Genomic DNA, 12,651 nt, shown 5'->3' with positions numbered 1-12,651 from the left:
GTGACCAAAAAGTAACTGAAAGCTTGTTCTCCTTTGTTCCACACTCGAAACACACAATAAAGTCCTATCATTGGAGTATTGAAAAGGCACAGTAGCCTAGTTCTGAACCCTTCGATTTATGCCATGTTGTTGGTCTGGTTTGGTCTGGCAGAGACATTAAAATAATGTAATATAGCACAATATAGTACAACATAGTACTGCATAGTATAATACAATAAATAATATTATGTGATATATGATATGTTATCATATTGCATTGTATGACATACATTACAACTCCAGTGTGTGTCCATCATGTATCTGTGTTCTATCTGCTGAGAACAGCAGTTTATCCATCAACTCCCATTGAAGCTCAGTATGTGTTCACCATGATTGTATCTTCAGTGCCACAGGTTTTCTCTGTGGTGGATCAGGGATCTGATCCACTTACGTGCTACAATGAGCTGTGGTAGATCAGAGACTGGGGCTGAAAGTTGTATTTCAGATGCTACTATTTTGAGCAAATGCAAACTTGAAGTAGCTCTGCTATAAAGGTGACATACGACTCTTCGGTGTGGAGGGTACCTGCCCACCTGGTCTCCAACAAAAAGAAGTATTTGTTTGAGATTTATTATGCATTTCTGGCCACTGCTAAGCTGCAAGCTGAGGCATGGATGTGAACACAGCTCTTGCTTCTGCCCTAAACAAAGAAAATGAAAAACATACAAGCGCCTATATGGCGCCAAAGAAAGCACAAATCTCCTGAGTTCAATGGAAACAACAAATTACCTCTCAGCTCTATTATTATTAATTTCCCTAAACAAAACACTTCTATGAATAAGGTAAGTGAACCATTAATTGACTCTAACTTTATCAGAATATTGCAATTACAAAAAGAAGAAAACCAAAGATGAAAAAAGAAAAGAAGCTTGATTTCAGGATAAGTAAACAGAGTTTAGAAGTCAGGAATTTATCCCTATGTAATCCAGAAAGCCCAAACACCAAAAAATCTGGAAATACTCAATTGAATACTTGCAGTGCTGATCCAGATGGTCCTACTTCCCCACCTCTACAGTTATAAAAAATGGTTATCATCACAGTAATTCAGCATTGTTGAGAGGCTCCACCAAAACAGGGACTCAGATGTGCTGGGCAGGGCAGGTACCCAGAGGGATGAAGATGGACCTTCTCCCTGAGGGATGTCCACAGCTGAGAGGAAGTATAATATGATGGGAACAACATATCCCCTTGTCCGTATGGCAGCTTACGGTGTCCTGGGATTGCTCTGGGGCCCATGTCCTCTCTTCATGGGGTCCCCAAAGGGATCCTCACAGTCCCATACCTGAAGACATGGTTTTGTGGATGCACAGACAAGCTGGGAGGTAGGTTAGGCCTTAAAGACAAAATTCAGTGTTGACATAACCAGAGAAAGGATAGGACTGTCTGCGCTGCAAGGAAACGAGTGCTGTGGCTGACAGCCCTGTGCAGAATGTCTCCTCCTCAGCATCACCTGGCCATGGGGGCCCTGAACCACAGGAGCTCTATCCTTGCTCAGGTTGGATGGTCTTTGAAGTAGCACACACGCACATGCTCTGCTTTGACGGATTATCACTCATGCAAAACTCTTGACTGCAAAAGAAGGGTTTGCCATAGCCTAGCGATGGCCATTGGAGCCCTGGTTCTGCTGAGGGACAGTGCTCAAGAGCAAAGGAGCTGAGAAATGGGCTTGGTATAACATGAAGAAATGCTGATGTATGGCATAAGCCAAACACGCAGTGCACACCAGTACTCTGAAAGCCTTCAAAATAAGGACGGTCCCCTTCCCTCCAGTACAAACATGGCTGTGGATCTTGGCAAGGTTGCAAGGATAATATTTTCTGTAGCAGCATCTTGGTCTTGTCCCTTTGGTTTCTCTATACTGACATCCTATCTCATTTGTTTCAAACAGCCAAGAATTTGTTGCTGAGACCCTAACAGTGAAGAAAATGCACACAGATCAAGTAAATACTGACATGACATCAAGAGCCCACCTTATTACCATCAAGATTTCAGTGATCCTGTGGTGATAGAATCATAGAATAGTTTGGGTTGGAAGGGACCTTCAAAGCTCATCCAGTCCAACACCTCTGCAGTGATCACAGACATCTTCAACCAGATCAGGTTGCTCAGAGTCCCGTCCAGCCTGGCCTTGGATGTCTCCAGGAATGGGGCATCCACCACCTCTCTAGATAACCTGTATCAGTGTTTTACCACCCTTGCCCCATCTCACTGGGAGCTGGGAAAAGCTTAGTGCACACTGGATGACCATTGAGCCTACAGAGAAAGCTGTGATTTTTAAACAAAGACACGAGAAGAAGATATTCCTGGCTGAGATTTTCATTCCATGGCAAAATGTGGGATAGAACTTCAACTAAAGTAAGTGTGCAGAATTTGAGCCAAACTGGGAAAGCCAACTCACACAGGTGGGAATGTGGTCCTGAATGTGAAGAGCTGGTCATAGTTCAGGCTTATGTCATATGGAAAGACCATGGAGTCTTTCTACAGGATCTTTTACTTCTCCTGACACTGCAAATCCCGTGTCTGTGCCTCAGTGTCACACTCCTCCTCCAACCCACTCCCAGTCAGTGGCTTTGTACATGGAAATACTTTTCCAAAAATGTACCTTCCCACGGATGTGCTTTGCCAGAGCACAAATGGGAGGTCATTTCATCTCTCCTGGGACAGCCCAGCATCTAACCCTAGTTCTGTGGACACAGTTGGGTACCACAGCATTGCGCTAGTAATCAGATTAGTTCTGGTAGTGGTTTCTTCATTCACAACATAAAAGCTATTTAAGTAATTCGCATTTCTCTTTATATTGCTATGGGCCGACCACTATCACTGCTGTTTGTTGTAGCCCTGTTAGCGAACCAGACATCTAAAACCACCTGGCTTTAACCCCAAGCATGGGCCCAGTTCCCTGCTGGGTGCCCAGCAATGCTTGTCTGAGTGCAGTGATTTTGCCAGCTATTTTTAAAAGGGAAGGAATTCTTGTGTGCTAGAGAGTGAAAGCCAGAAAAGCAGAAATAAATGTGGGGAAAATTAAGAATAAGATGGAAAAATTTAAAAGGCGAGTGATAAAACACACCAGGAACATGGTCTGGAGGAAAAGGAAGCCAGCGATGGAGTGCATGCCTTTGGAGCCCACTGCTGATTGCAAAGGGACTTGGAAACACCAGCGAAAATCCCATTTTCTTTCCCAATTCCCACCACAGGCTGTGTAAGTCACCAGGACCAGCTCAAAGGTACAGCAGTCTCCAACAAACACATATCCTTTCCCCAGCCCCACACAGATATTCCCAATGCCCAGGAGACATCCATCTCTCCATATATTGACACTCAACATCAATTCCAAAAGCAGTTTTAGGAAACCCCTGAAGGACAAATCATCCTTTTTACCCATTTCGCTATGGAGTGAATTGAGGAGGAAAAAAAATCTCACTAACCTCCTTTGGGACATAAACAGACATTATTGCATAAAACACAATGGAGCAGCCACAGAAATGATTCACTCCCTTTATTGCACGTGGGTAGAGACTCATGCATTAAAAAACATCAGACTTCACAGCAGGGTGATTTAATTGGATTTATTGGAGGAAAACAATTAGTCATCCCTTTAAATTGTCATTATGATAGAAATCTCGATATGTATACATGATTGTCAAGGCAGAGAACCACTTGCGATGTAGCCCCATTAACAATTTGCAGTATTGCAAACTCATTATGCAGATAAAACTTTTGCGATGCCTTAATACATGCATGGAGTAAATACACATTCTCCCCTCTCTTTGGACACGGATGCTGTTATGAACTCATATCAATCACAAGACCTGCAATATTAGGCACACTGACATTCCTTAAGATTTAAGCCTTTGTAGAAAACATGCTTGCGTTTTCATTGAAAATCAACTGAGAGATGTTTTGCAGTTGGGGATATTTGGGGAGTCACTAGTCTGGGCAGACTGTGGTTTTTTCTTTTTTTAATTGTTTGCTGACCCAAATAAAATACCTATCTAAAAAAAATGGCCCAAACTGACCAAAATGCTGTTTCTCAACTAGAGGCCATTGTACAACAGAATGCTGACATCGTGTTGACCAGAAACATGAGTCACACCATATCTCCCACTGAGCTACAACCTTTCCTGCTCTTCACCTTGAATGTCATGCTACAGCTTGATCTAATAAGACATAGCATGTGTGATGCCATGCTGGGCTCAGGCCATGCAGATGAGAGATGGAAAAGCTTGGAGCTGCCCTGACCACTCCCCTAGGAGCTCCCACCCACCAGGAACCACCGCACACATCCACCTCCTCATGAAGCTTTGCACCTCGTGCTGCCTCAGCAGTCTGAACTCAGACTGATTTACAACTATTATTAATGATGATTTTTTTATGCTGTCATGTAGTCCTTCAGCAATGGCACAGCGTCCTGGCTGAGCACCAGCCTTGACAGTGGGCTCAAGATCTCTTGCTGCAGGATGCCCAGGGAAGTGTTTGAGTCACCATCCCTGGAGGTGTTTAAAAGATGCGTAGATGAGGTTCTTACGGACATGGTTTTGTGCCAGCTAATGGTTGGACTCCATGATCTTGAGGGTCTCTTCCAACCAAAATTATTCTACGATTCAGACACCACAGAACAGTGTCTTGCATAATTTCCAAGGACTGATCCTTGCTTCCTCCACCACCAGCATGGTGCTTTCTCTCCAGCCCCACTGCTTGTCATGGCCTTGCCAGGAACCCAGAGCAATGTCCCAGCTCTTCAGATGACTCTGCTTTGAGTACTGGGAACTTGAGTATCTTCCACACTAGCACAGCAACCAGTCAGGAGCTGGGGCAAATGCCTCGATGCCCACAAGAGGACTGGGCCAGAAGCACTAAAACTACTATGTGGCCATCCTGTGCCCTGCCTTAGAAAGACCAGCACAAATGAAAATGGACCAATGATTAAAAGAAGAGAAGGCAAGGGCATGATTTCCATGTGAAAGAAGGAAAAGTGCCACACCAAACACTTCCACGGATAAATGGTGGTACTACATGGGTGTTCAAGGTTAAATGCCAGGATTTAGGTGGTGATGCTTTGGAAAGGATGGGATAATTAGCTCAGCTCTCTGCCCTGTTTGGTGCAGGCAAACAATCACAGCATCTTGGTCCCCAAAATACAGTTCGTTCTGCAACGGGTGAGAAAGAAATACCCTGTAGGAAGAGAAAAATCCTAAGAATTGGCTGAACTGGTCTAAATTTTGACTATGAAAACCAAACCAAGACAAAAAAGAAAAAAATTAAGAGACACACCAACATGCTGCTTGGTAGTCCTGAGCATTAGCAACCCAGGGAATGAATTTATGGGGATCAAATTTTTAAGCATTGTGTTAAAAAAGGGACCATCCCCTCCCTGACTCCCTGTTTCTAGATGTGTACATGACTGCTGCATAGTTTGAAGCTGCTCTGCATGGTGACTCTTCCTGTCCATGCTGCAGAGCATTCAACAGAAAGACAAAACACATTACCAGGCTTTGCAGTATCTTGTTTACAAAACATCAGCTTTTGCATTTACGCAAACTTAACGATTGATTTTGAGTTAGATACATTGAGTCATTTAAAAGCAAAACGTAGAAGTAAACTCCTCGAAGAAAAGGTTGGGTTGAATGTGCATAAAGAAAAGGCTTGGGAAATACAGAAACAGTGAACGGCAGTTTAATACATGCAGTGCAGTATCATGCATTTGTTGGACATCTGGTGTCATCACTAGTTCAGCAGTGTTTTTTCACGATGCTTGTGAGTGTACATGCCCTGATTCCACTCTGGAGTATGGAAAAAATATAAGACCTGCTCTTCTGACCTTATCATTTATGAAGAGGAGGAAAATAAAAAGCTGTCTGGACAGATAAGTGACACGGTTCATGGTGGGGAAGGGGTCTGGAAAACCAGAGCCTGGGACAAAGAGCCTTTATCCTCCGTCACAAACACTATTTACCCAGCTTTGCCCCAACCGTGCGAAGCAGGACCAAAAAACCTGAACCAACTCCTGATCTCCCACCAGTGGGATCTGTGATCCTTGGGGCCACAACACACACACACACGTGTGTCACAGAGACCCAACCACTCCAGCATACAGGACGAGAAGGCAGGACCCAGCTGCAGGGATGCAGGGAAAAACACAAGGGATTGTGTAAAACTTGCTGCTGGGCAAGAAATCTGGAATTTGCCTGGGGGAACTCTGTGCAACGTTTGTGAGCAGGTTGCCATTTCCTCACTCAGCCATTGCTCACAGTGATTTGCCAACTAATCCTCCATGCTTGGTTTTGATGCTGTTTTCCTTGGATACTGTCGTCTCTGTGTGTGCTTCTGCTTTTTGCTTGAATGAGTGTAACTCTTAGCATCAAGTTTCTGGTGCAAATAAGCATGATAAGGAAGGCAACACTCCCTCTCCATGAATAATTTGTGGGATGCATTCAGGCCCCAGTGCAGATGGATAAATACATATGGGAGCAAGAACCTAAGTAATCCCATTAAATGGAAAATTCCATGTGCCAAAAGGATGGTAATTCTGTACCTCAGGGCTCAGTCTCCAAAATGTTATTTTGCCAGCAGATGAATCACCTGATTCTTTGGAAAGAGCAAAAGCGACATGCTACAGTCTGCACGATCTCGTTGGCAAAGTCAATCTGGTGTTTTTATGTGGCGCTGCTCAGGGCTGGAGCTGTTACCATGGGGGAAATACTAGCCCAGGTTTCCCTGTATCTGATCTAGTTAATGCCAAGTTCATGTCGAAGGACAATATTCTCCCTGCTCACCGATGACTAAAAGCTACCTGGCTTTCCCTGGGAGCTTGTTTCACTAAAAACAGGGTCATGCTTAAGAAAGGGGCAGCCTTGGGGACAGCTACTGCTGCATTTCGTGGGCACCTTGGAGGCCCATGCTCTGGTTTGCAGAGGGCTTGGGGAGAAAAGCCAGAGGTCAGGGGCTGCACTGGCTTCCAGGGCTGGGAAAAGCTTTGGACAAACCCCAAAGTCCCTCAGGGCCGTGCAGGAGCCCAGAATAAGTAGAACTGGTTATAGAAAAAATGCTGTCAATAATCATGGAGGCACGCAGGGCACATGCACAGCAGAAACTCCTATCTACTGCCTACTGCAGAACCGCATGGAGATGCCTACCAGTGGGCTGACACTTCTTTTTGTGGTTTGATTCATATCAGGAACTAACCGCTATCATTGCTTGGTTTTATTTCAGCACCACAACCATAACAGACACACAAAGCATAGGTAAAATCCTTCCTCTTTTTTTTTTTTCCCTGCACTCACTACTCTAATGGCACCTGTACAACAGCAACCAGGACAGAAGAGACATCACCAGAGTAACACAGTCTCAGGAAAGCATCACTGCCAGGTTGTCCCCAGACTCTACCTCCCCATTAGCCATGTTGCAGGGTCAATAACCACTTTGTGCTGTGGAAGGGGTGATCCAGCAGAAAGTTAGGGTGCTCTGGGAATGAAGTCACATGCAAAAATCAGCAACGGAAGCCCCTGGCCACTGCAGTACTGACTTTCAGCTCGCAGAGTTCACGGGCAGCCTGTCCTCACAACTTCTTCTGCAGGCTAAGGAGCCAGCTGGAGATTTTCTGGATTTATTGTTTTGTTTTCCCAGCAAGAGCACTGCTGTTGGCATCAGAGGTGGCCTCTGTGACTCTGGAGGTAAAAATCAACAATCAAAGCTGCAAGCAAAGAAAAAGAAGGGGAAGGAACTGAGGAAAACAAGTTACAAAGGAAAAACACATTGGTGCCAGTAAAGTAAACCAGAAAAGGGTAATAGACAGGTGAGTCCAGGCTGAAGTCCTCACAAAAGGAGCAAATCACACATTGTTTAGTAGGACGGTCCATTGGGAAAGAGCCCAGAGGGATTTTTCTACCTGCTCCTTTATGGCAAGGCCAGTTGGAGATTTGTTTTGAATAAAGGAGCTACTAGCCCTTTCCCCACACGCACACAGTATTTACTCCTGGGTTTGCGGCTGAGCAGAGGAGGATTGGGGCAGGGCAAGGACACGCGACAGTATGGAACATCCCCAGCGATGCTGGAGTGTCTGCCGTACCGGCTGTGCTGCCGAGGGGCAAACGGCTCCAGCCCCCTCTGCAAATCTGCCCTGGTTGCTGCTAAGTCAGCCCAGTTCACAGATTTACCCAGACTTAAACTAGGAAGTTTTCATCCAGAGATACTTCAGGGCTCAATGACAGGAGAGATCTCAAAGCATGTGGTGGACACCAGTCAGGTCTCCAGCTGTGTTTCACTGATATAAAAGAAGAGCTTCCCACCACCCAAAACCGTAGCAGAAAGAAACAATTCTGCTTTTAAGTGCTTCTGTTTCTTAAGATCCCAGCAGCTGATAGCAAGCCAAAAAGAATTATGATAAGTTAAACAACTATGGCAGAATATTACTTGCAGGAAGGAAATCAAATCACCCTACTTACAAGTGCGGAAGGGAATAATAACCCGCTCAACAAAAAACACAGAAAGCATCCAGCAAGGAGGGGCAGCCAGTGTATCGGAACCCCCCAGCTGCAGGACAGCATGTCTGCCTTTGCTCCCATCACTGCTCTTTGTTTTGCAGATGGAAATCCATTTGCTTTTTTTTTTTTTTTCCTGCAAGATACATTTGGACGCTGTATTTTGATTAATGGCCTCAGTAACTACATCAAGTCCAAACCAGACCTCAGGCTTCAGACAAGAAGGCAAAGAGGAAACGTTTGAGCCCTAATCTTTGAAATAACTGTACAAAGACAAAAATATTCCCTAACCAAATCCTGCTTTTGGTTGCACGCGTGTAAACATGGGGAACTCCACTGACTCCAAACTGGGGGACTGCCTATTTACACCCCTGCAACTGGAGCACAATAGGGCCAGCTGAGCTTACGTGGGTTCGAAACAACTTGAATTTCTTGGGATAGGAGCCTCTCCCAAACTAAGGTTCCTTACTTTGGCTGGAAAAATAAAGTGACCTTAGAATGAGTTTAAATTGTATTATACTAATTTTCTGTTATCTTTGCAGAAGGTATAAAGAGATCCGAGGGTAAATGCTGATAAAGCTCTTCCTACTCTTTGTCAGTGGGGCAGGACTATTCTGTGGCAGCAGCCTGGGGATGGGGACAGGAGTGTGACTTGCAGCGAGGAGATCCCCTGCCCTTTGGTCTGCCCAAATCTCAGTCAGAAGTCCTCACCAGGGAACTTATATGGAGTTTTGCTACCAATCCCCGAGAGACCAATACCTGGCATCTTTCCTAAAACGAGAAGTTGAAGCCTTTCTGTGTGACCATCCACGCCAGCTGTGAAACATGGTGGGGAGCACTGGGGGCTCCCAGGGCCTCACTCAGACGTGCCACAGCCCTCCGAAAACAGGGAGCAGCTTAATACCGAGGAAAATAAAGATCTATCGGACGCATCACCTTTAAGTGCCACCAAACGAGAGGCTATTTCAGAGTCAGCACTCAGTGCCACCTGTTTTTCCAGCTTTTAGTGCTCAAAATATGATGGATGAAATCCTGGCTCTTCCAGTCGAAGCCAACCGACTGAAGCTGGAGGAGGATTTTGAAGTCTCAATGAATCATACTTATCTTATAGCTTATCCCAGCACACTCACTATGGCCTGATACATTCAGCCATGTCTGTGACTGGCTTCCACAATTTCTTGTGCAAGATAAATGAGACAAGCATGGCAATAGGGGCATGGCTTGTGCCTCTGGCTGGGGATGTACCTGTCTGGGTGCGAGAGGCTGAGAGGGGCCAGGGAAGGGTGCCTGCCTCTGCTGCCCACCTCACTTTCCTCCTCCTCAAAGGAAAACTACAGCTGGGAATTGTGTAGAAGTAACCTGGATCCCTTCAGCAAACCCAGGCAGATTTGCTCTCCTCCCTATTTCAAGCTGCTTTGACGCATGGCTGCACAACAGTCACGGTGGCTGTTCCACACGGAGTCTGGGAACTGCATGCATTTAGTAATAAAATAATGGAGAAATTGAGTTTACTTTTCATAGAATCATAGAATGGTTTGGGTTGGAAGGGACCTTCAAAGCTCACCCAGTCCAACCCCTGCCATGAGCAGGGACATCTTCACCCAGCTCAGGTTGCTCAGAGCCCTGTCCAGCCTGGCCTGGGATGTCTCCAGGGATGGGGCATCCACCACCTCTCTGGGCAACCTGGGACAGGGTTTCACCACCCTCAATGTAAAAAATTTCTTCCTCACATCCAGCCTGAATCTCGCCTCCTTTAGTTTAAAACCGTCGCCCCTTGTCCTATCGCAACAGGCCCTGCTAAAAAGTCTGTCCCCATCTTTCTTATCAACTCCTTTTAAGTAAAGAAAGGCCACAATAAGTTCTCCCTGGAACCTTCTCTTCTCCAGGCTGAACACCCCAACTCTCTCAGCCCGTCCTCCCAGTAGAGCTGTTCCAGCCCTCTGATCGTTTTGGGGCCTCCTCTGGAGCTTCTGGGAGGAGGGGGAGGCAGTGCCACCACTGTCCCTGCATGTGCCTTTGGGCAAGGCTTTGCTTTCCCAGCTCAGTGCTCCAGGACAGCCCTCGTCCAGACCTCAGCGTGATGGAGCATCACGACACCAGATCCTGCGCTTTGCACCCAAGAACCTGCCAGTGCTTCACAGAGGGGTGCAAGCATCACCTCTCCCTGGGGGAGAAACCCAGGCATGCAGACATTAAGGTCCAAACTTTTCTATTTGGTTTCTGATACTTTTGGCTGTTCTGGGGGGTGCTGAGCATCAGCAACATCAGGCAAAGCCCCCAGGAGATGCAGGTGCTCAGCACCTCTGGCACGGACGCTCCGTCTGGATGTGCCCCATGGCTGGGAGGAGGTTGGTGAGTTAAATGTCCTGCTCAAGGGCAGTGCAGCGAGTCGGTGGCAGAGGACGACTACAGCTCCCAGCCCCACGTCTTCCTTTTCTTTTGCTCTGCTCGTAACATAGAGCGACTTGGAAGAGAGAAATGCTGCAGGATGAGACTGTGCTCTGTCATTTTGTTTGCTCAGCTCTGGTCAGCACCGTGTACCTGCTTCTCCTCTGAAACAAGGGTGCTGCAGATCCCCGGCGCTGCAGGAAAGTGGCCAAGGATGAACTGACTCCCAGCTGGTGGCAACTTAACTCTTGCCATGGCTTTCAAGGAGGAGGAAGGGAGGGAAAGCAGCAGTTTCTTAATCTGAGCAGTAACAGCTCTGCTAAAGCCAGGCAGACTTGCAGTCCAATTTGCAGAGTGAGAAATGGCATGCCGTTGAAATCCTCTTGTGTTGCAAAGTTAACGTTAATTCCTACCTACAGAAATAGCCTATCCTCCAGCAAAGTGGAAGAAGGGACATTACTGGAAGTACTTTTCAAAAGAAAAAAAAATATAATGCTCAGAAAAGTATCTCTATTTAAATAATCCAGTTGAGATGTTTGTAGTTAATGGAAACAAAAATACAACATATACTGTTACCTACACTGAGAAAAGAGTAAATCACTGGGGAAAAGAATGAGTGTTCATTAGCTAGAACATTGCTAGACTCACATATATATATATTTTTTTATATATATATGTACAGCACCAGAGACTGTTAGATCCGTTCCCCCTGGAGTCATTGCAGTTTGTGATAAATGAAACATTTCAGAATTGCAGTATAAAATATGGCCATAAAAAAATCTTCTTTCTTCTAGTCCTTCGCAGGGTGTGACGGTGCAGAGGCGACCTGCCAGCCCGGCCGCCCGCCCGCTCCTCGCCGCCCCGGCTCTCACTTGCTCCCTGTGTGCACTGTGGTCACTGTGGTGGGTCTGGGTCTCCGGTCCCCTCCTACCGCAGAAACGCCTGAAGAAGCAGATGAAACAAAACTACAGAGGGTGGATGGAGACATACCTAAAAAAGGAAAGCCAGAAACAGAGTTAGAAATGGGGTTTTTTTGGAGGTGGGGATGTGGGCAAAGCTGAGTTTCTTTTGTAGCACGCTACAGAGCGGACGGGACCACAGCTAGAGATGGTGCTCCTGCTCTTCCCACAGCCGTGGGTTGGTTGGGTACCTCCATGGGGCATCTTCTACCCTCCTGGCCCACAGCCATTTGCCTGCTACCACCACCAGCAGTTTCATACACATGTCGCAATGAATAAATGTCTGGCTTTGGTATGTGCTCAACCAGACTGATTCCACATTTCTGGGGCTGAAGACGAAGAGTTCTGGGATTTAAAGGACCCTCCAGCATTGTACTTGCTCAGAATAATTTTCCTTGTGGGCGTGTTAAAGATGATTAAACTTCTCATCATGGCCGTCTAGCTAAATGAACAGACTGTGCACCTGGACTAAAAGAATTTCCCCAAGCATCCTGCAAAGCTACTGATAAAAAAGTCCAGTGGGTCAAATTTGTTGGTGAGTTCCAGTAAACCTAGAGGGAATGTGAATGGTGTGACTTGGACGTCATTCTAGCAACAGCTTATGTCGCTCCAGGTTTTGCTGGTATGTCTCCAGTACTTCCAACTAAGAGATGTAGGTTGATGTAAGCTGAGTATCCAGACACAAAATTTTCCTGGGCAGTTCCTTTTGAACTCATCAAAGACTTCTGATAGATATTTTTTATGAAAAAAGCAGAGATTTAGCGAAACTAAACTGTTTATAGAGGTAG

General features: G+C 46.0%; 1 protein-coding gene across 2 annotated transcripts in view; it reads right to left on the bottom strand.

The window, feature by feature from the left end:
- Positions 1 to 3,520: 3,520 nt before the first annotated feature.
- CAMK1D (calcium/calmodulin dependent protein kinase ID) overlaps positions 3,521 to 12,651 on the bottom strand; it is a 233,182-nt gene continuing 224,051 nt past the window's right edge. Inside the window, exon 11 of one of the 2 annotated variants that reach the window (XM_065627004.1) lies at positions 3,521 to 11,894. In XM_065627004.1, coding sequence (XP_065483076.1) covers positions 11,773 to 11,894 — 122 coding nt within the window. In that variant the 3' untranslated portion in view covers positions 3,521 to 11,772. The remainder of the gene's footprint in view (positions 11,895 to 12,651) is intronic. The other variant, XM_065627005.1, reaches the window with a different exon arrangement.

This window comes from Caloenas nicobarica, chromosome 1 (genome assembly GCF_036013445.1).
Source record: "Caloenas nicobarica isolate bCalNic1 chromosome 1, bCalNic1.hap1, whole genome shotgun sequence".
NCBI classification, from domain to species: domain Eukaryota; kingdom Metazoa; phylum Chordata; class Aves; order Columbiformes; family Columbidae; genus Caloenas; species Caloenas nicobarica.
Note: the sequence above shows the minus strand (reverse complement) of the source record. Positions and strands in the feature narration are given on the sequence as shown.